This window comes from Cetorhinus maximus, chromosome 8, assembly GCF_964194155.1.
Source record: "Cetorhinus maximus chromosome 8, sCetMax3.hap1.1, whole genome shotgun sequence".
Lineage (NCBI taxonomy): Eukaryota > Metazoa > Chordata > Chondrichthyes > Lamniformes > Cetorhinidae > Cetorhinus > Cetorhinus maximus.
In genome coordinates this window covers 69,537,029-69,560,407 of record NC_135886.1, presented here as the reverse complement: position 1 = coordinate 69,560,407, position 23,379 = coordinate 69,537,029, and the positions used below count along the sequence as shown (strand labels likewise).

Below are 23,379 nucleotides of genomic sequence, written 5' to 3'. Positions count from 1 at the left end.
CTTTGGTAAGGAGACCAAAACTGCACGCCCTATATCAGGTGTGGTCTCACCATGTAACAGCAGTAGGACTTCAATATCCCTGTACTCAAATCCTCTAGTAATGAAGGTCAACATTTCATTTGCCACTTAATTGCTTGATGTACCTTCATGTTAGCTTTCAGCGACTCATGAACAAGGGCACCCAAGTCAGTTTGAAGTTAAACACTTCCCAGCCTCTCACCATATAAGAAATACTCTATAATTTTGTTTTTCCTAGCAAGTGCATAACCTCACATTTCTCTACATTGTATTCCATCTGCCAAATCTTTGCCCACTCACTGAGCCTCTCCAAATCCCCTTGAAGCGTCTTTGCATCCTCCTCACAACTCCAGCTCCCACTGAGTTTTGTGCCATCTGCAAACTTGGAAATAGTACATTTAATCCCTACATCCAAACCATTGATATAGATTGTGAATAGCTGGGGCTCAAGCACCGATCCTTGCGGTACCCCACTCATCACAGCCTACAAATCTGAAAATAACCCATTTATTCCTACTCTGTTTTCTGTCTGTTAACCAGTCTCAATTCTTCCAGTATATTCCCCCCAATCCCATGTACTCTAATTTTGTTTACTAACCTCTTGTGTGGGACCTTATCAAAAACTTTCTGAAAATCTAAATATATCACATCCACTGGTTCCCCCTTATCTATTCTGCTAGTTACACTTTCAAAATATTCCAACAGGTTTGTTCAACATGATTTCCCTTTCATAAATCCATGTTGATTCTGCCCAATCCTACCATTATGTTCTAAGTATCCTGTTATCACATCCATTATTACAGATTCTAGCATGTTCCCTACAACTGATGTTAGGCTAACAGGTCTCTGTTTTCTCTCTCCCTCCAAATACTGGGGTTACATTTGCCACCTTCCAGTCTGCAGGAACTATTCCAGAGTCTATGGAATTTTGAAAGATGACCACCAATGCATCCACTATCTCTACAGCCACCTCTTTCAACACTCTGGGATGTCGATCATCCAGTCTAGGGGATTTATCTCCTTTAGTTCCGTTAATTTGTCTAGTACTATTTTGTTGTTTACTAATAATATCTTGCAGTTCCTCATTTACTCTACTCCCTTGATTCTCCATTATTTCTAGGAGGTTTTTATTCTTTTCCTCTGAGAAGAAAGACGTGAAGTATTTGTTTCGTTTCTGTGCCATTTCCTTATTCCCCATTATAAATTCCCCTGACTCCAATTGAAATGGACCCACATTTGGTTTTTCTAATCTTTTCCTTTTTACAGAAGGTTTTACAGTCCATTTTTATGCTTCTTGCCAGTTTACTCTGATATAAATGCAAGTTGTTACTTTTGACATGAAAGTATGCTAATAGAAATATTTGATATCACATTTGCAAGGGGCACTTTTGAGGCAAATCAGGTGGATTGACAAAAGGAGTTAGGCAAAATCTGCAATTGTGTAAATCAATGGCAGACAAAATTCAGCACCGATAAGTGCAAGGTATAAGGAATAGATGGTCGCCTGCCTTGCTTAGGAAATTCACAATTGGGGGAAGTTGTCAAAAGATGTATAATCGTATTCATTATTAGATAGAAGAATGAATAGGCATCAAATGATGATCGAGCAGGTATCGGATCAAAAACCAAAACAAACTAAAAACTATATGGAAAAAAAGCTTTAATTCTTATGTCTCACTTTTATGTTCTTTGTCTGTCTTTCATAGCCGCAAATTTGCTCTATTTGATGAGCAACACCGTGAGGAAATGCGACGAGAAAGACGAAGAATTCAGGAGCAACTTCGGCGACTGAAACGGAATCAGGAAAAGGAGAAATTGAAAGGACCACCAGAGAAAAAACCCAAAAAGGTCAAAGAAAGGCCTGACCTGAAGGTAACCAATCTGAACAAGCATTGACTTTATGCATGTAGAAGGGCCTGAAACCAGTTTCATTTGTAGCTTCAGAACTGTGAATTATGATATTTCATCTCTTTCTTGCCCCCTTGTACTTTGTTTAAGTCTTTTTCCATTGAGAACAGAGTTATTAATGATTGACCTAGTTTATCAGACTGACTTCAGATGAAAGCTATTTGAAGGTTTGGGTCAACTGCAGGATTTGTTTACTCTCAGAGAAAAAATTGAACTTACACCAAAGTAGAAGGGGCCCCAAAATGGTCTGAGCAAATTGACTTAACTTCTAGGAGCAGTGGGGATGTGGCGAGTGAGGTGATCTGAGAAGTCCTCCTTATGGAAACTTTTGTTTCCATTTTGTTAAGATTCAATGTCATCCTCATTACCTTCCTTTGGCCCCTTTCCAAGTCCTCTTTTTATCCAAAGAGTATTTCATTTTACCCTGTCACTAGTAGAGTGAAAGGAGGATGGACTAGCCACCAGGGTGTGCTCCCATTTATCCAGGATTTTTGGATTTATTGTTAATCTACTCAGTGGTTTGTCCTTAGCTAGACGATGGAGTTAAAAAAAGAATGTCTTGCAATTGGAAGTTCTGGGAAGAACTCAAAGCCTCCTTTCTTTTCTCTACTTACAGCTAAAATGTGGTGCCTGTGGTGCCATTGGCCACATGAGGACCAATAAGTTTTGTCCTCTGTATTACCAAACAAATGCTCCACCAAGTAACCCAGTTGCGATGACAGAGGAACAGGAAGAGGAGCTTGAAAAGACTGTTATACCCAATGACAACGAAGAACTTATTAAAGTGGAAGGAACCAAAATTGTGTTGGGCAAACAGCTGATTGAGAGGTAAGTAAGAAATTGTGGTTGGTGATGAGGGCAAAAAGGGAATTCTGCACACACAACCTGCCTAAGGGAGATAGTGAAAAGAACAATGGGGAACTGTATTGAAAGATTGGAACAAAACCTGATCAGTGGTTTTGTGGACATGGAGGTGAGAATGGAACTTTCTAATTATTTTATTACCTTGTCACTATCTGTTGTGTGCAGTTTTTGTTTAAAATATGTGCTGATGTGTTTAGTATTGTGGGTACTATATTGTAAAGGTTTGATATAACAGCCTTGATATTCTGTCACCAGATTGATCTTGATGAGATGGGAAGTGGTGGAAACATTGCGGTGCATGCTATAAGTTAAACAAATTAGGACAGATGCTGACAGACTGCGTTACTTTGTTGGGCATGTATAAATGACACCAAGATCATATTTCTGAGACTGTCAAGCACCATTTTTTTTTTAAATTTTGAAGGCACTATATAAATCCAGGTTGTTGATATTGTGAAGAATGTATTGATACTGGAGAAAATGCAGAAAAAAGTTGATTTTTTGAGGAAGCACCATCAAAGTAGACATTCAAACTATATAACGTACTTTGATTTAAAAAAAAAACCTCTGTTATAATTTCTCAGAAAAGGCTGTTGCTGAACACAGGGCTACAAACTTAATAAACAGTGGAGGAACATGCTATTATCAGAACTAAGTGATCCTACAACCAGTGGATCACATCAAGGCTCTGCAGTCCTGCCACATCCAGTTGTGAATGGTGGTGGACAAATAAATGACTAACTGAAGGAGGAGACTCCACAGATATCCCCTTTCTCCATGATGGGGGAGCCCAGTATATCATTGCATAAGGAAAGGCCGAAGTATTTGCAACTATCTTCAGCCAAAAGTGCAGAATGGTTGATCTGTCTCGGTCTCCTGCTGAGGTCCCCGGCATCACAGATGCCAGTCTTCAGCCAGTTCTATTCACTCCAACTGATTAAAAAAAAAGCCTTATGGCACTGAATACAGTAAAGGCTATGGGGCCTGACAACATTCTGTTATGACCAAGTGGGAAGAGGTGAACGGGCTCCCCTCTATTCAACATTCTCGGTTGGTCACAACAAAGCTGTTGTGTTTAAGTTTCTTTTGCATGAGGATGTACCTTTTCTAAATCAGAATGTATTTAACTATTTAAGCTGTGAGCAATAAGGGACAAATAAAACAAGGTTTTCTCGAGTCAAAGGGCGAATTTATTAAGCGCTAACCCAGAGAAACATAATAAAAGTGCGTGCAAGCACACGTGCGTATATATACATACACACACACTCGCATACGCACGCGCACTCTCTCTCACACGTGCGCACTCTCACGTGTACTCTCTCGCACGCTGTCTCTCTCTCGCATGCACGTGCTTTCACGCACGCATGCGCTCTCTCGCACGTACGTGCTTTCACGCACGCATGCGCTCTCTCGTGCACGCACATGCCCTCTCTCACACGCACTCTCTCTCGCATGCTCACGCACGTACGCTCTCTCTCTCGCACGCACGCGCTCTCTCTCGCGCACACGCTCTCTCTCTCGCGCGCACTCTCGCTCGCACGCTTTCTCTCGCTCGCACGCTCTCTCGCGCGCACGCTCTCTCGCTCACGCTCGCTCTCTCGTGCTCGCGCTCGCTCTCTCTCGCACGCGCGCTCGCTCTCTCTCGTGTGCGCTCGCTCACTCTCTCCCCGTGTGCGCACTCTTGCTCTCTCGCACTTTCTCACATGTGCGCGCGTATCAGTAATACGGGGAGTTAACAGTCCACTGAAAAATGTAAAAGAATATATGGCTAAATGTCTTTTTGATTGTCCTTGAAGCGAAGATTTTAAACACTGTGGCCGATTTCGGTTAGCTGGTTTCTTGGATGCGATCAGGTGTGGAAGATGTTGCAGTTATTACCAGATCTCTGTTCGCTGGTAGGTTTCTAGTAGAGTTGGCTTCTCGAACCGGGCGACACATTTATTTCAAAAGAGAGAGGAGGTGAGAGAGTGCAGCCTTCAGCCTGTTTCCTCTGCTGAAGACTTTCTTGACACTATCTGTGTCACTTGCAATCCCTCTCTAGAGGCTGGCCAGCCTTGCCTTGAAATACTATTTCCAAGAGGTTCTGGGTGTGCCTGTATGTGGCAGCCAATTTAACATCCTGTACGTTGCATTTTTAATTTCTCTTCCTTAGACAATTATGAGTTTTGATGGGTGTCTGGATTTTAGGAATTGTCTCTCTCTTCGCACTCCACTGAGGGTGATTTGTTTGTTTTTCACCTTCACCTTGGAATGTTGGCTTGCGTTTTTTAAGCAGTTTGCTCTGCCTCAGTTCAAATTGCAAAATTTCCAGTCAGTTGAAAGTTGAAAAATCACATTTTCAAAAATAATGGGGCATAGCTTTGTGACAATCACAACAGTAGTACTGAAGACTTATGCTCCAGAACTAGGCATGCCCCAACCAAACATTTCCAGCACAGGTACAAGCTTGGCACCTTCCCAGCAGTACGGAAAATTTTCCAGGTATGTTCTGTCTACAAAAAGCAGGACAAATCCAAACCGGGCAGCTACCGCCCCATCAATCTACTGTTGATTATCAGCAAAGCAATGGAAGGTGTTGTTGACAGTGCAATCAGGCTGCACTTACACAGCAACAAGTTGCTCACTGATGCGAAGTTTGGGTTTTGGCAGGGCCAATCAGCTCCTGACCTCATTACAATTTTGGTTCAAACATGGACAAAAGAGCTGAACTCTGTGAGGTGAGAGTGATTGCCCTTGATATCAAGGCCGCGTTTAACCAAGTATGGCATCAAGGAGCCCTAGCAAAACTGGAGTCAGTGGGAATCAGGGGAAAGCTCTCCACTAGTTGGAGTCATACTCAGCATGAAGGAAAATGTGTGTGGTTTTGGAAGCCAATCAGCTCTTCCCCAGGACCTTATGCAGAAGTTCTTTGGGATAGTGTCCTGGACCCATCCATCTTCAGCTGTTTCATCTATGACCTGTCCTCCAGCATAATGTAGAAGTGGGGATGTTTGCTGATGATTGCGCAGTGTTCAGTAATAGTCACAACTGCTCAGGTACCGAAGCTGTCTGTGACCGTATGCAGCATGACCTGGGCAACATTTAGGCTTGGGTTGATAAGTGACAAGTCAGAAGTGACAGGGCAGACCATCCTCCAATAGGAGAGAATCTAACTATTCCCCCCCACCCCCCCACCCCTCATGACATTCAATGGCATTACAATTGCTGAATCCCCCACTATCAACATTCTGGATGTCACCATTGACCAGAAACTTAAGCGGACCAGCCTAATAAATACTGTGGCTACAAAAGTAGGTCAGAGGTTGGGAATTCTGTGGCAAGTAACTTGCCTCCTGATTCCTCAAAATCTGTCGTCCAAGGCAGAAGTCAGGAATCTAAGAGCGTACACCCAGCTTGCCTGGATGAGTGTAGCTCCAACAGCACTCAAGAAGCTTGACACTAACCAGGACAAAGCAGCCTGCTTAATTGACACCCCTATCCCACTGCCTTAACATTCACTCCCTGCACCACTGATGGACTGATGCATGCAATGTGTGCCTTGTACAAGATGCACTGCAGCAATTTGCCAAGCCTCCTTCAACAGCACCTGCTAAACCCGAAACTTCTACCACCTAGAGGGCAAGGGTAATAATGGATGTATGGGACACTGCAAACTGTAAATTCCTCTCCCAAGACTCACACCATCCTGCATTGGAACGATATCACTGTTCCTTCGCTGTTACTGGATCAAAATCCTTAAACTCTCTTTCTAACAGACTAGATGTACCGACATCACATTGACTACTGTTGTTCAAGAATGCTTTTCACCACCATCTTCTCGAGGGCAATTAAGGATGTCAACAAATGCTGTTCTTGCCAGCAATGCTCACATCCCATGAAAGAAAAAAAGCTGAAATCTGTAGGAATTCTAAGTAAAATCTAGGTGCAAGTAAAGAATTGCTGAAGGTAGGAAAGTAGAGCTGACTTGTTAGGAATGTCAGTGTGTGGGTGAGGAGAGAGAAAATACTTAGTGCTGGAGCCCCAACTATTCCTTAGCATGTTAATGATTTAGATACAGAAACCCAGTGCACTGTGATAAAATTTGTGAATGATACTAAATAGGGGAGTGGGGGTGTTGTGGTGGCACTTTTGAGACCGATGAGGCCAATCAAAGACAAACAAAATTCAGAGCAGAACATGCAAAATATTATGTTTCAATAGAAAAAACTGATGTTACGATTATATGGTAGAAATAGCTGAAAGTGGAATAGAAATATAAACTTTGACAGTGGACTCAGGAATTGAATTGGCAAATTGCACAATAAACAAGGGTAGTTGAATATAAATCAGAGGATGCCTTGCTGAACTGTAAAGTTCCCTGGTCCAACCATACCCTGATTAGTGTATTTAATTTTGATTGTTAAGACGTAATGGAAACATTCAAGTATTGGAAAGCCTGTGGTAAAGAGCTTCTAGCGAGATCCTTGATGTCAAAGGATTGATTTATGAGGAAAGAATAGTGCATGTTGGCCTTGAAAGGAAACAACAGAGAGGCACGTCGTAACAGCACTGTGGGTGTAACTACACCATATGGCCTGCAGGGCTTCAAGAAGTCCAGTAAGTTGGCTCACCACCACCACCTTCTCAGGGGCAAGTAGAGATGGGCAACAAATGCTGGCCTAGCTAGCGATGCCCAAATCCTGTGAAAGAATGACAAAAAAAGTATCCAAGATGTTAACTTGCATAGATAAGTTTATACCTATTGCCTAGGCCAAGAGGATTAGATTAAAACTAGTGCAAGGAAAGTTTAGGACAGATGTCAGGAACCGCTTCTTGCTGCAAAAGTGCCCATCACATGGAATCATCTCCAGGTAAAGTAACAGAGCCAAAAGCTTAGACTCAATTGATGATGTGATGGACAATAAAATCGATTTTATTTTATTTGCTGGAATTTTATTTTAATCCAAACATGATTTTATATTTAAAATACTGCCAGAAGGTCCTGAACAAAATAATTTTCCCTTATACAGCACCTTTGAAGACCTCAGGACATTCCAAATCATTTTACAGCCAAATAAGCACTTCTGACATGTAGCAGGGGAACATGCAGCCAATTTTCAGTAAATAGCCCACAAACAGCAATGACCAGATATTCTGTTATAGTGATGTTGATTTAGAGTTAAGTATTGGCCTGACATGGGATCTTTTATGACTACCTGAAAGGGCAGATGGAACTTCGGTTGTAACATCTTATCTGAAAGATGGTACGTCTGACAGAGCAACACCCCTCCGTATTGCACTGAAGTGTTGTCCTAGATTATGAGCTCAAGCCCCTGGAAGTGGGACTTGAACCCATGACCTTCTGACTCAGAGGTGAGAGTGCTATCAATGAGTTTACACCTGGACTCTTGCTAGAATGCAAGAACAACATATTGTCGTCATCATCCCCATGACTAACAGTTTGATAAGTTATCTTTAGTTTTGTCAGGCATTTGGGATAATAGGATTCATTGTTCAAAACCGTGTTTATATTTACAAACAAAGCATTTCTCAGGCAGTTTTTGTTAAAAGTGAAAATCAAGTTTACTAAGTTGCTCGGTGAAAATTAACACCATTGCTCGAAAAGGGAGAGCAAGATAAATGGGTAGTTATCGACCAGTTAGATTCATGTCAGTTATGAGCAACCCTTGAATTCATAATTTGACATAGAATTAGTGAACTTTTAGAAACGCATATGTTAATCAAGGATAGCAAGGACGTAATTGTTAAAGGTAAGTTGTGTTTGACAAATTTAATAGAGAATTTGTGATCAATTAGATAAATAAAGAGAATGCAGTAATGTTGTGCATATGGATTTCTACATGTGTTCATTAGATGTTTCCAAGATGTTAGTTTCAAAGAAAATTTAGACATGATCTAAGAGCATGGAAAGGAAGTTGGGTAATGGGAAAGTTAAGATTGCCGGTGTGGCTCGAATTAGGCAATGGTTAGAAATAGTATATTAGGCCATTATTTGCTACACTTTTTTGTGTGTGTTTATTTGGATTTTGGCATAGGGATCGCTATCTTGAAACTTGCTCATGACATAAAAGTAAGGGTTTTGGGAATCAATGAAGAGGGCTGTAAAAGACTTCAAGGTTTCACTTCATCAACTTTTATCAACTTCTGACTGCAAATCTAGTTTTATCCACTGCTATGCATTTCAAGACATAGCTATCTTGATCAAGCAAGTAATTGCACAGAATCATAGAAATGTTATAGTGCAAAAGGAGGCCATTCAACCCATTGTGTCTGCACCAGCTCTCTGTATGAGCATTATGACTCAGTGCCATTCTCCTGCCTTTGCCCCATAACCCTGCACATAGTTTCTCTTCAAATAGGCAGCTAATGCCCTCTTGAATGCCTTGACTGAACCTGCCTCCACCACACCTCCAGGTAGTGCATTTTTATAAACCTCTTCTGCACTCTCCAGTGCGTTCACATCCTCCCTAAAGTGTGGCGCCCAGAACTGTATACAATACTCCAGGTAAGGTCTAACTAGTGTCCTATACAAGTCCAGCATTAATCTCCTTGCTCTTGTACTCTGCCCCTATTAATAAAACCCAGGATACTGTATGCTTTATTAACTGCTCTCTCTACCTGTGTTGCCATCTTTAATGACTTATGCACATATACACCCAGGCCCCTCTGCTTCTGCGTACCCTTTAGAGTTGTACCCATTATTTTATATTGTCTCTCCATGTTCTTCCTACCAGAATGAATCCTCTCTCACTTCTCTGCATTGAACTTCATCTTCCACTTATGTGCCCACTCTGCCAACTTGTCTATGTCCTTTTGAAGTTTCACACCGTCTTTCTCTCAGTTTCCAATGCCTCCAGGTTTTGTATCATCCGCAAACTTTGGAACTGTCTCCTGCACATCAAGAACTAGATTGTTAATATATATACCAGGAAAAGCAAGGGCCCTAGTACCAACCCCTGGGGAACTCCACTGCACACCTACCCTCTATATAGTTTAGTTGTCCTGTGTCCATTTGCGTGTATGTTTTACCTGCTGCTCCTGACCTGAGCCCATCACTTTTGTTTCCCTCTTTCTCTCTCTTTACACCTCCCTGCCATCAGGCCTCCTATCTGCTCTTCACTCCTCAGTTACTCTACCTTCACAAATCCCAATTCTTTAGCACTCCTCATAATTTCCACTCTCATACTGCCACCTCAGGCTTGAGTCCCTCTTAAATAATCCTACAGCTTCCCTCTGTGCCTCTCTTGGCATCCTCTGAAAGGCTCACCAAAGTACTCTCTACTGCCTCCTAACAAGCAGAAAGCCCATTGGCCCATTCTATTCTCTCCGCACTCTACGTTCCTGCTGGGGGCTAATCTTGCCAAACTTCTTCCTATTCTCCTCTTAATCCCAACTCTGACCCTGTGAACTATGCCAGCAGATCAACTATCACAATTCCTCTCTGCATTTTAGAATATATGTTCACTTTTGTGTATACAGCCCTTGCTATCAGAGAGTTTATTATGGAAGGTCACATTTTCGTCATGGCCTGGACAAAGACAAGGCTGAGGGGTGATGATACTTTTTCCCTTAATGAAGTTCCCCTGCCTGGCTGTACATTTCACAATTTACCCTGCTCAAACTATCATAATAGTGGTGTGCCCTTATCTCTAAACCACATCTTGGTCTATTTCCTTCCTCCTCTGTAAACATCTCCTCCTTTCAGCATTTCACCTTCTCCTATCCTTCAGACCTCTTATTTAAAACCCTTGTTCTATATCACCAGCCCAAATATCACGGCAACTTGCTCACTGACATATCTTTCCTGTATTCCTCCCTTAGCCTCTGCACTGAGCAACTTCTCATTCTTTGTAATTCCAACCTCTATCACAACTCTTTTGATTCTCTCTACTCTGTTTTCACTCCCTCCAATCCTCCCTAAATCTCTCCCTCCATTTAAACTCTCCTACTCATATTCTTAGCCGCCTTCCTGATCTCATTATCTCACATGACCTTGCTACTCATGTAACTATCACTGATAAGGCAATTTCTGATCATTTCCTTGTATTGCTGTCTACCCAGATTACCCTTCCAAACCCACTTCTTTTTGCTTCTGTGCCTGGAAAAAAAGCATTCTGAAGTCACTTGCCTTAGCACTTTTAAATTCCCAACAACAAGCCTTTGACCTACAATTAATCATGACATATCTGCAGCTAATAATTTGCTAAATCACACCATCTTTTAATGCCCATGTCCCTACTGGAGCTATTACTCTCTAATCATTTCATCGGTATACCCATCATCTTTATTCCCTCAAGTCTAAAGGGGACAGATTTGAATGTCTTTGGCGAACAACTGGTTTAACCATCCATCTCTAGATCTGGCTAGGCTAGTTAAAGTATTATTGAGCTACACACACTATTGTTAAAACTGTTCACAATTTAGAGATCATCCAGGAATGTAAAGATAATCCTTGCCTTTTTTTGTCTGCTACAAACCATCTTAAACATCTCCTAGCCTCCTCCACCCTCACCTCTGATAATGTATGAGGAACTCATGGACTTTTTTGTCATAAAGATCAAGACCATCCATTCAGCTGCCTGTCACTTCCCCCTCTTCTACTAGCCTTCAGAACAAATTTCCCCAATTGTCCCTGCCTACTGTGGCTTGGAATCATGTCTTTTCTTAGGTTTATCCATCTCCTTCACCTCATCTTGTCCCTGAGACCCACCTCCTGCTCCCTCTATCCTATTCTAACCAAACTATTGACCAATCGATTTTCTTTACTGGGCCCCATGTTAGCTGAATTTAGCAATGGCTCCTTCTCCACAGGTAGTGTTCTCCCTAACACCACCACCCCTTATTCAAATTTGCTGTCCTCAAAAAACTTACTCTTGACTCTTAGCGTACCTGCAAACCACGATCCCATTTTCAACCTCTTTTCCCTCTCGTAGAGTCCTTGTACATGTTGTCGCTTTCCAAATCCATGCCCATCTTTTCCATGCCCATCTTTCCCAAAATTTCATGTTTGAATTTCCCCAACCAGGTTTCCAGCCCAGTCACAGTACTGAAATGGTCCTTGTTTAGATCACAAAGAACCTTCTTTGTGATTGTCGCCATCATAAATTATCCCTTCTCATCCTTCTTGACCTATCTGCAGCCTTCTACACAGTTGACCACATCATCCTCCTCAACACCTTCCTTCCATTGTCCAGCTGGGTGGGTCTGCCTGAGCTTGGTTCAATTCTCATCAACTAATTGCATCCAAAGAATCACTTGCAATGGTTCTTCCTCGCATTCTTGCATTGTTACCTCTGGAGTCACTTAAGGATCTATCCTTGGCACCTTTTTATTCCTCATTGACTTGCTTTCTCTTGGCAATATTGTTGAAAAACAATATCAGGTTCCACGTGTATGCCAACAACACTCGGCTCTACATCACCACCACCTCCTTGGAGCCTCCACTGTCTGATTTGTCATACTGCTTGTCCGACATCCAATTTTGGATGATCAGAAATTTCCTCCAACTAAGTATTGGAAAGACTGAAGCTAATATCTTTGAACCCCACCACAAAGACAATTTCCTGTCCACTGTTTCTATCTATGCTAACTGTGTTGAGCTTAACAAGCCGTTTTGCAACCTTGGTGTTCTGTTGGACCTCAAATTTCCAGCAACATAGCAGCACCATTACCAAGATTGCTGACCTCAGTCTTTGAAACATCATTCGACTCCAACCCTCCTAAGCTCATCTGCAACTTGGCTCCTGACCTTGTTACAGCCCAAACATGGACAAAAGAGCTGAAGTCAAGAGGTGCGGTGAGAGCAACTGCCTTTGACATTAAGGCAGTATTTGACCAAGTGTGACATCAGGGAGCCCTAGCAAAATGGAGTTGATGGGAAGCAGGGGGAAAACTCACCACTGGCTGATGTCATACCTAGCATAAAGCAAGATGGTTGTGGTGGTTGGAGATCAATCATCTCAGCTCCAGGACATCATTGCAGGAGCTCCTCAAGCTAGTGTCTTAAGGCCAACCGTCTTTATCAATAACCTTCCCTTCATCATAAGGTCAGAAGTGGGGATGTTCACTAATGATTGGACATGTTCACCATTCACAACTCTTCAGATACTGAAGCAGTCTGTGTCCATATGCAGCAAGACCTGGGCAATCTTGAGGTTTGGGTTGTTAAGTGGCAAGTAGCATTTTTGTCTCACAAGTGCTAGGCAATGACCATCTCAAATAAGACAGAATCCAACCTTCTCCCCTTTACATTTACCATCACTGAATCCCCATTACCAACATCCTGGGGGTTACCATTGACCAGAAACTGAACCGGACCAGCCATATAAATACTGTGGCTACAAGACAAGGCCAGAGGCTGGAAATTCTGTGCAGAATAACTCCCCTCCTGACTCTCCAGAGCCTGCCCACCATCTACAAGGCACAAGTCTGGAGTGTGATGGAATACTTTCCACTTGCCTGGATGAGTGCAGCTCCAACAGCACTCAAGCCCGACACCATCCAGGACAAAGCCTGTTTGATTGGCACCTCATCCATCACCATGAACGTTCGTCCTCTCCATCACTGACGCACAGTGGCAGCAGTGTGTACCATCTACAAGATCAGGCTTGTCCAAGATACCAGATGCTGCCCGCGAAGCCCCTCTATGCGGACTCTGAAGCCAGTTTTCAAAATGCAGGTCAAACCAATAAGCTTCAATGGAAGATTCTGCTTGGAGCTGCTCCTCCAATCACGGGCCGTTTCTCTACTGTGTTTGATGCTGATAGTGAGCCTATCAGCAGCAAATGTGGGAGAGAAACAATCTGTGATTGGAGAAGCGGTGAACACCAATGATGGAGAGTTTGGGGCCCGGTGAGCATGGCTCAGGGAGGTGCCCGGGGAGTGTGCAAAAGGGATTGGAGGTGTTGGAGAGCGGTGGTAAGGGAGTAGAGGTACAGCGGAGAGGATCCGGCATCTGCCGGCGTGGTGCTCGGTTGGTGCGGCGCGAGTCTCGGAGCACAGGCGGGCCAAAGCAGAACACGAGGCAACGGAAGCGGGTCCCAATGAAGTCTTAAGAAAGTGTTTGACTGGAGAGTGTGTGTGAGGGGGTGGGAGGAGAGAGAGAGTGAGAGAGAGTGGGGGTGGGGGGAGAGAGAGCGAGTGTGTGGGGGTGAGGGGGAGAGAGAGAGGGTTTGAGGGGGTGGTGGGGGGAGAGAGAGAGAGAGAGGGTTTGAGGAGGTGGGGGGAGAGAGAGGGTTTGAGGGGGTGGGGGAGAGAGGGTTTGAGGGGGTGGGGGGAGAGAGAGAGTGTGTGAGGGGGTGGGGGAGAGGGAGAGTGTGTGTGAGGGGGTGGGGGAGAGGGAGAGTGTGTGTGAGGGGGTGGGGGAGAGGGAGAGAGTGTGTGTGGGGGTGGGGGAGAGGGAGAGTGTGTGTCAGGGGGTGGGGGAGAGGGAGAGAGTGTTTGTGGGGGTGGGGGAGAGGGAGAGAGTGTGTGTGAGGGTGGGGGAGAGGGAGAGAGTGTGTGTGTTGGGGTGGGGGAGAGGGAGAGAGTGCGTGAGAGGGTGGGGGAGAGGGAGAGAGTGCGTGAGGGGGTGGGGGAGAGGGAAAGAGAGAGTGTGAGAGGATGGGGGAGAGGGAGAGAGAGAGAGTGTGAGAGGGAGAGAGAGAGAGTGTGAGAGGGAGAGAGAGAGAGTGTGAGAGGGTGGGGGAGAGGGAGAGAGAGAGTGTGAGAGGGTGGGGGAGAGGGAGAGAGTGTGAGAGGGTGGGGGAGAGGGAGAGAGAGAGTGTGAGAGGGTGGGGGAGAGGGAGAGAGAGAGTGTGAGAGGGTGGGGGAGAGGGAGAGAGAGAGTGAGAGGGTGGGGAAGAGAGAGTGTGTGAGAGGGTGGGGGAGAGGGAGAGAGAGAGAATGAGGGGGTGGGAGGGAGAGAGAGAGAGTGGGGGTGGTGGGGAGAGAGAGAGAGGGGGTGGTGGGGAGAGAGAGAGAGTGAGGGGGTGGGGAGAGGGAGTGTGAGGGGTTGGGGGAGAGGGAGAGAGAGTGTGGGGGTGGGAGAGAGGGAGAGAGAGTGAGGGGGTGGGAGAGAGGGAGAGAGAGTGTGAGGGGGTGGGAGAGAGTGTGAGGGGGTGGGAGGGAGAGAGAGAGAGCGTGAGGGGGTGGGGGAGAGGGAGAGAGAGCGTGAGGGGGTGGGGGAGAGGGAGAGAGAGTGTGAGGGGGTGGGGGAGAGGGAGAGAGAGTGTGGGGTGGTGGAGAGAGAGAGAGAAAGAGAGTGTGTGAGGGGGTGGGGGGAGAGAGCAAGTGTGAGGGGAGCGTACGGGGAGCATACGTCACCCACAAACACCATCATGCACTCTCATCCACTCTCATTGGGTGATGGTGAGTGAGAGAGCTTGGATGCACACACACTCAGTGTTATAATTTTTTTTTGGTCAGCAAGTTGTTTCTTTTCAGACCTCTGTTTTATTTTGAAATTCATTTTTATTGTTGTGCCAAAGTTTATCCTTGTGGAATTTGCTCATCGGCACCTTGAGTGAGAAAAATTTTGAAATGTGGCCCCCCACGTGATAAGGTTGGACGTGCCTGTACAAGATGCACTGCAGCAACTCACTGAGTCTCCCTCAACAGTACTTCCAAACCTGTGACCTCTTCAACCTAGAAGGACAAGGGTAGCAGATGCATGGGAACACCATCACCTGCGAGTTCCCCTCCAAGCCACGCACCACCCTGACTTGGAACTATATCGCTGTTCCTTCACTGTTGCTAGGTCAAAATCCTGGAACTCCCTCCCTAACAGCACTGTGGGTGTACCTACACCACATGGACCACTGTGGTTCAAGAAGACTGCTCACCACCACCACCTCAAGGGCAGTTAGGGATGGGCAATAAATGCTAGCTGAGCCAGCGACGCCCACATTCTGTGAACGAATAAATAAAACAAAAAAAACTTCACTGCTTTTATTTTAAATGTAAGCCTGTGCTCATCAAAAACTCTGCTATCAGTATCTTAATTTGCTCCAACCCATTCAACTATAACCCCAATGCTTGTTTTTCCTCACATTCAATAATGCCTCAATTTCAAAAATGACATCCTTGTTTTCAAATCCTTCCACGGGGTTGCCTCTCTCTATCTCTGTACCTTCCTCCAGCCTCCTAACCTTAAAAATATTTTCACTCCTCCAATTCTATATTTGTGTGTATCCTTGTTTGTAATTGCTCACCATTGACAGCCATGCTTTAAGCTGTGTTGGCCCTGAGTTGTGGAATTCCTTCCCTAAACTTTTCTGCCTCTAGCTCTTTCTCCTCTTAAAACTTCTCTCCTTGCCCTGATATCGCCTTCTGTGGCTTGGTGTTAAAAATGTTCTTATCACAATCTCTCTTGTTGAACATCTTGGGATGTTTTACTACATTAAATGCACTATCTAAATGTAAATTGTTTTGTGTATTTTTTTGGACTTTGGTATAGTGAGCACAATTTTGAAATTTGCTGCTGAAGGGATTTTGGGAATCATTGATGAAGGCTGTCGATTGATTAGCAAAATGAGCATTTTAGGCAGGTAAAAGAGAGAGCTCGGGAACCGCTGTGCTTGCTGAACTTCATTGGTTCCCGGTCAGGAAATGTCTTGATTTTGAAATACTGATCCTTGTTTTCAAATCCCTCCATGGCCTCTCGCCCTCCTTACCTGTCTCATCTCCTCCAGCTCCTCAACCCTTATTTGCACTCCTTTAATTCTGGCCACAAGTATCCATGATTTTAATTGTCCCACCATTGATGGCCATGCCCTCACTTGTATGGGCCCTAATCTGAAATATCCTCTCTCCACCTCTCTACCTCGCTTTCTATCTTAAGATACTCCTTACAATTTACCTCTTTTAGCTTCTTTGGTCATCTGACCTAATATCTCCTTATGTGGCTCGATGTTATACTTTATTTTATAATGCTCCTGTGAGATCTTGGGATGTTTCGTTAAATTAGAGGAGCAATATAAATATCAGTTGCTCTCTGAAATTGCAAGTGCAGCTAAATAAAGCACCACAGGCCTATTTGCATTTTGGGTTTTATACAAGAGTAAAGAAGTACTGATAAGTTTGCACATGGCAATTGTTAATCCATAGTTGAAGTAGTGTGTGGCATTTTGGATGACCCCATAATAGAAAGGGCATTAAAGATGTGCAAAGATTATAGCTTGGCTTTACCAGGATGATATCAAGCTGATGGCAGGGTTGGGAAACTATAATAATCAGAGAGGGATTCAAGATAGTAAAATTATTTCCACTGGTACATAGAAGGCCAAGATGAGGCTTAATGAAGGATTTTAAAAAAAATTATGAATGTTAATAGATTAACAATTATTTGCTTTGCTTGGGGAGCCTCTGGTCAGTGGTCATCAATTCAAAACTGTGAGAATGAGGAGAGAGATTGGGGGAAAAATTCAAAATATAGTGTTGATGGAGAATGGAATGCTTTGGGACATGGAATAATTGAGCAGAAAACATTGGACCTTTTAAGGGAAACTTGAATAAATAATCGAAACACAAGAAACAAGAACTTAGTGGGGTGAGCAGGACAGTGGGAACAATTTTAACAAAGGCTGACAGATATAGACTGAACGACTGCTTCCTGTGTTGTAAATTGCCTGTCGTGTTGCACCATCATGTCCTTTCTCATTTGTTCAGCTCTTACATAGAGCTGGAGTTGTTAGAGATGTATAAGATTTTGGTAAAGTAGACAAAAAAAAAGCTGTTTCCATTAGCTGATGGTGCATGGTGTAGAGGACATAGATTTATGTTTTTGGGCAAGAAATGCAGGGGGGAATGTGAGGAAGAACTTTTTTACGGAGCAAGTGGATACAACCTGGAACACTGCTACAAAGGTGGTGGAAGGGGAGATGTTAAATAATTTCAAAAGGAAATTGGTTGGACATTTGAGGGAAATAAACTTACAGGGCTATGGAGATAGCGTGGGGGAATGGGACAGATCGGATTGCTCTACAGGGACATGGCATAGACTTGATGGGCCAAACGGCCTCCTGCACCGGAATGACTCTGACTCTAGAAATTGATTGGCCGTTGTCCAAATGCGAAAAAAAACCATACGATCCTTTCAGCTCTGACCATTTTCCTTGCTTGAGAAGCTAATTACGTTGGATCCAAATTGGCTCAGTGCAGATAGCTAAGGGTTATGTTTGATGGGTGCTTTTGTGACTAGAAGAGTTCCAGTAGGGCTCTGCAGAACTCAGTACTGGGTCACTTGCTGTTTATTGTACATAAGTGATTTAGACTTACTTGTAGGAGACTTAAGAGGTTTACAGATGATATGAAAATTGGCGATGTGGGTGATAGTGAAGAAGAAAGCAGTGGATGCAGGAAGGCAAATGGAATTGAATCCAGAGAAGTGTGAAGTAGTGCGTTTGGGGAGGACAAACACAGCAAAGGTATACACAATAAATGGTAGAATATTAAGTGTAGAGGAACAGGGAGTTTGGAGTAGACCCCTGAAGGTAGGGCAGATAGATAAAGTGGCCAGGAAGGCATATGGAATACTTTACTTGCCAAGGCCTGGTGTATAAGATCAGGGAGGCTGTGCTAGAACTGTATAAAATAGTAGTTAGACCATAGCTAGACTACTGTGTAAAATTCTCATCACTGGATTACAGGAAGGATGTTATTACACTAGAGAGGATACGGAAGAGATTTACGAGGACGTTGCATTGGAGAATTTTTGCTCTGAGGAAAGATTGGATAGACTGGGGCTTTCTTTGCAACTGAGGAGGCTGAGGAGATTTGATGTGTGTAAAATTATGAGATGCCCAGATAGGGTTATAAGAGGGACCTATTTCCATAAGAGAGGTCAATAATTGGGGGAATAGATTTAAAGTAATTTCTCCAGATTTCCCTCAGCACCATTCCTGTCAGTATTTTTAGGTCCCACCCTCTTCCCCCACCAATGGTGCTAGATGCCAAATGGCATCTTTATTCCCTCCCCTCTCACCTCCAATAGCCTTGGACATTATGGCATTCCTCCCAAGTTTTCCTAAACCTAAGGATCATCTTTAAATATGGCAAACTTCAGGTCCCTCAATGTTGCCAGACTCTGGTAACATTTTGCATATTGCTGGCTCAAATATTGAATAAGACCCCATTCATTTGTGTTCTGGGACCTCTACCCACTCTCAGTCCTCAAAAGATTGAAAGACCACAATCCATTGTTTCTAGACCCTTTCTCCAATGATCCCAGAATCAAGCTCACTCCCACCATATTGCCCAGGCTTAACTGCCTTTACAGTCCTTCTGGACTCAAGGACTTCATGCCTCCCAATATATGGGCATCTCCTTTCTAATTCAAACATACTGCATGCATCATCTTCAGTGTTTGTTGCGCCCTGAGGTACTACTTCACCCTGGCTGCAAACCTTCTTTGTTTCCCTATGTTGTCAGGCCTCGAGACAAACTACGTAAATATAGCACATCTAACTTCTAACACTGCTTATGGTTAGTTAGTTGATGTATTGTTTTCTCAGAATATGAATATCTACTAATCCTTAAGATGCTGCCTTATTCATTTGAGACAATAAAGGTTAGCTGCCATTAAGTTAGTTCATTCAGAGTTTAATTGTAATTGCAGCTGCAGGTTAGGACCATTGTTTTATTTCTTTTTCTTTAAATGTGGTTGTTAAGATCAATTGAAAAGCTGTGGTGATTCTGACTGGCATTTTTGGTCATTGTAGTTTTCTGTGTACATTGCAAATGACTGTTCATTTTTATGCTAATTTTAAATGAGACTTGCAGTATGATGGACAGAAAATGTGAAGCGGATATAGCATTTTTATTATTAGTGAACACCATGTGGCATTGTCCTTGGTACATCTAACACTGCATTGCTTGGAGGACAGAACATATTGTGTAAAATGTAGTGTTTTATTGCTACAAAAATGTGGTTGTGTTCCTTTAGAACTTCAAGGTCCATTTGAAAAATGTATATTGGTTTTGTTAATTTTAAGTTTATTTGCTATTCAGGCTAGAGATTAGCTTTTCTAGTGAGAATGCCAAGAAGAAGTTTGCAAACATAATGGCATTTTTGGTCCTTGGAAAGTTTTCTATGCACTGGAAAAGACTGCTCTTATTTATGCTTCCACCACACTGCCCCAATCTGGACAGATAAATTTTCATTAAACAGTGTATGATATCAGAAGAATGATGAGCATTTTATAAGTAAACTTATTAAAATATTGTGAATATCTGTGCATGTTCCATTCAAATATCTTTTATAAATGTTCCTATGAAGTTATGTTTAAATGTCCACAGTTATTGTAATGTGCTGGTGACACTTTGCTTTAATGCCAGCAAAGTCAGTGGTACTCTTCTTTATTGTAGAGGAGAGAGAAAGAAAAGGAATCGCAGGCTAGCCTCCACTCATGTGCCTTAGCCTCTGCTTTGACTTCTGCCCCGCTGTCTCCTATTTTGGCCTGTTCTGCCCTCTCTGCCTGTCCTGAACTGGCCATTTCTGGTCCATTCCAACCTTTCCAGCCACCTTTGTTGCTCCTTCATCAACTCTTTCCACCCATGTCCAGAACTGACTTGTCCAGCTTAAGCCAGAAGTCTTTATGGCCTGTTGCTATGCCAGCCAACCTAAACTGTCCCTGAGCTGTGCTACGGCTAGCTATTTAAAAGTTCATAAATTGGTGTATTTTTTGACCTTAAACTTGTAATTTTTATAACTGGCTAGAAACTACGTTCTCTCATAGGAGAGAGATGGGCAAAGGAAGAATGTCACATTTTGAAATTGAACTAGAAAATCTCATATGTAAGGACAGTTGTTCTCTACAAATTGTACAGAGGAACATTTTTAATATCACTGACTTTCAATGCACTTGTAGCATTTTTTCATTTGCAAGTCATTGAGTATTTAATGGGTTTGAATTTGTGTGCAATTATTTTAATGGAAAGAAAATTACGAGGATAGAAAATGAATTCAATCTGGGAGTCCTGATTGAGAATAGATTAAAGCTATCAGAACATTACTTGATAGCATTAAGTAAAAGTCATTAATATATATCAGGAAGAGTAGGGGTCCTAATACAGGTCCCTGGGGAACTCCACTATAAACCTTTCTCCAGTTTGAAAAACAACCATTCACCTCTACTCTTTGTTTCTTGTCACTTAGCCAAATTTGTATCCATGTTGCTACTGCCCCTTTTACTCTCTGAGCTCTAACTTTGCTCACACGTCTATTGTGCGGCACTTTATCAAATTCCTTTTGGAAATCCATGTGTACCACAGCAGCAGCATTACCCTCATTAACCCCCTCTGTTACCTCATACTCAGGCAAGTTAGTTAAACGTAATTTTCACTTAACAAATGCATGCTGGCTTTCCTGAATGAGCCTGCATTTGCCCAAGTGACCAGTAATTTTGTAATGAAATATTGTTTCTAAAAGCTTCCCCACCGCACGAAACCAACTGGCCTCTCGTTGCTAGGCTTATCTTTCTTTGAACAAGGGTGTAATGTTTACAGTTCTCCAGTCCTCTAGCACCAGCTGAGTCTAAGGAAGATAGGAAAATTATGGCCAGTGCCTCCACAATTGTCACTCTCACTTCCTTCAATATCATTGGATGCATCTCATCTAGTCCTGGTGCTTTATTGATTTGAAAGTACAACCTATCCAATGCTGTCTCCTTATCAGTTTTATAGCCTTCAAGTGTCTGAATGACCTCCTTTACCATGACCTGGGAAGCATCATCTTCCTTCCTAAAGACAGATGCAAAGTATTAATGCCTCAGCCATGCCCTCTACCTCCGTGCATAAATCCTCTTTTTGACTCTTAATCAGCCCCAATCCTCCTCTTACCATTTTTTTTTACTATTTATGTGCCTATAGAAGACTTTTAGATTCCCTTTTATGCAGCTGTGTTATGATCTGGTTAGGGATCATTAACATTTAAAAAGAAATCCGACTACCTTGTTTTAACCAATAAACTATGCCACGTGGTTTCACTTTTTAACAAAACAAACTTTATATAAAAGAATTAAAAAGAGCACATATAATTAAGTTAACATTACAGCTTATAACTACCTGTTATGCACTTGGGTTTACTTCTTACTTTTCCCCAAGAACTCTTCATAGGGCACATCAATCTTAAAGTTATTTACTTCAGTATGGACGAGCCATAACCATGCCACAGTTCTCTAGAGAATTCTGCTCAGCTGCAGCAATTTTCAGGCATAAAACTTTCATTTACCATCTTTTGACTGTGGATGACCCAGTCCCTTTTTCTGGTTACTTTTCAATACTTCCGGGCTGATTCAGCTGATTACTTTCTTTTACACTAAGACACTGTGAGGCCCACTGTAGATTCTCCCACTAAAAATTATATTGTAAAACACATGAACCATGAACTAGATATTTGCAACAGCTTCCAGTCTCTTCTCATACTCTCTCTTTGCTTCTCTTATTTGCTTTCTCACTTTCTGTCTGAACCTTCTATATTTGGCCTGGTCCTGAAATGCAAATTAGGCTGATTTCTTTCAGAAAACAACAATTTTGGTGATAGTACGAGGAATTTGAGGCAGGATACATGATAAATATGGTAGGCTTGAGTGAAACAGGTGTTTTTGGACCTATGACTCCCAAAGTAGTTCATGTCTGGGGTTTTCCCTGCCTGTTATAATCTAATTGTTTGAGATTTATTTCTAAGATTAGTCAAGACTTCATTATTGTCGTAACATAGAACCATAGAAAAGTTACAGCACAGAAGGAGGCCATTCGGCCCATCTCGTCCATGCCAGTCCAAGGACACCCAGGTGCCCTTTCTAATCCCACCTTCCTGCACCCGGCCCATAGCCCTGCAGCTTATAGCACTTAAGGTGCAGATCCAGGTACTTTTTAAAAGAGTTTAGAGTTTCTGCCTCTACCACCAACTTGGGCAGTGAATTTCAGACACCCACTACCCTCTGCATAAAAAAGTTCTTCCTCATGTGCCCCCCTACACCTTCTGCCACTTATCTTGAATCTATTTCCCCTGGTTCTAGAATTCTCCACCAAGGGAAACAATTTTATCCTGTCCACTCTATCTATTCCCCTCATAATTTTGTACACCTCAATCAAGTTACCTCTCAGCCTTCTTTGTTCTAAGGAAAATAACCCCAACCTGTCCAATCTCTCCTCATAGCTACACTTTTCTAACCCTGGCAATATTCTTGTAAACTTACTCTGCACTCTCTCCAGAACTATTACGTCCTTCCTGTAATGTGGTGACCAGAACCACACACAATACTCCAGTTGTGGCCTCACCAGTGTTTTATACAATTCCAACATTATATCCTTCCTTTTATATTCTATACCTCTGCCAATGAAGGAGAGCATTCCATATGCCTTCTTTACAACCTTGTCTACTTGAACTGCTGCCTTCAGGGACCTGTGTACTTGTATGCCAAGATCTCTCACTTCATCTACTCCTCTTAGTATATTCCCATTTATTGTGTAATCCCTGTAACTGTTTGACCTCCCTAAATGTATGACCTCACACTTGTCTATGTTAAAATCCATCTGACACTTTACCGCTCACTCCACCAACCCTTCTATATTGTTTTGGAGATTATGGCTATCCTCTACACTATCCAC

At 43.0% G+C, this 23,379-nt stretch overlaps 1 protein-coding gene across 10 annotated transcripts in view; it reads left to right on the top strand.

The window, feature by feature from the left end:
• The window catches only part of taf1 (TAF1 RNA polymerase II, TATA box binding protein (TBP)-associated factor), a 154,499-nt gene that overhangs the window by 98,395 nt on the left and 32,725 nt on the right, over nucleotides 1-23,379 (top strand). For all 10 annotated transcript variants that reach the window (XM_078546985.1, XM_078546990.1, XM_078546991.1 and 7 more), the window contains 2 exons: nucleotides 1,725-1,890; nucleotides 2,543-2,754. In XM_078546985.1, coding sequence (XP_078403111.1) covers nucleotides 1,725-1,890; nucleotides 2,543-2,754 — 378 coding nt within the window. The remainder of the gene's footprint in view (nucleotides 1-1,724; nucleotides 1,891-2,542; nucleotides 2,755-23,379) is intronic.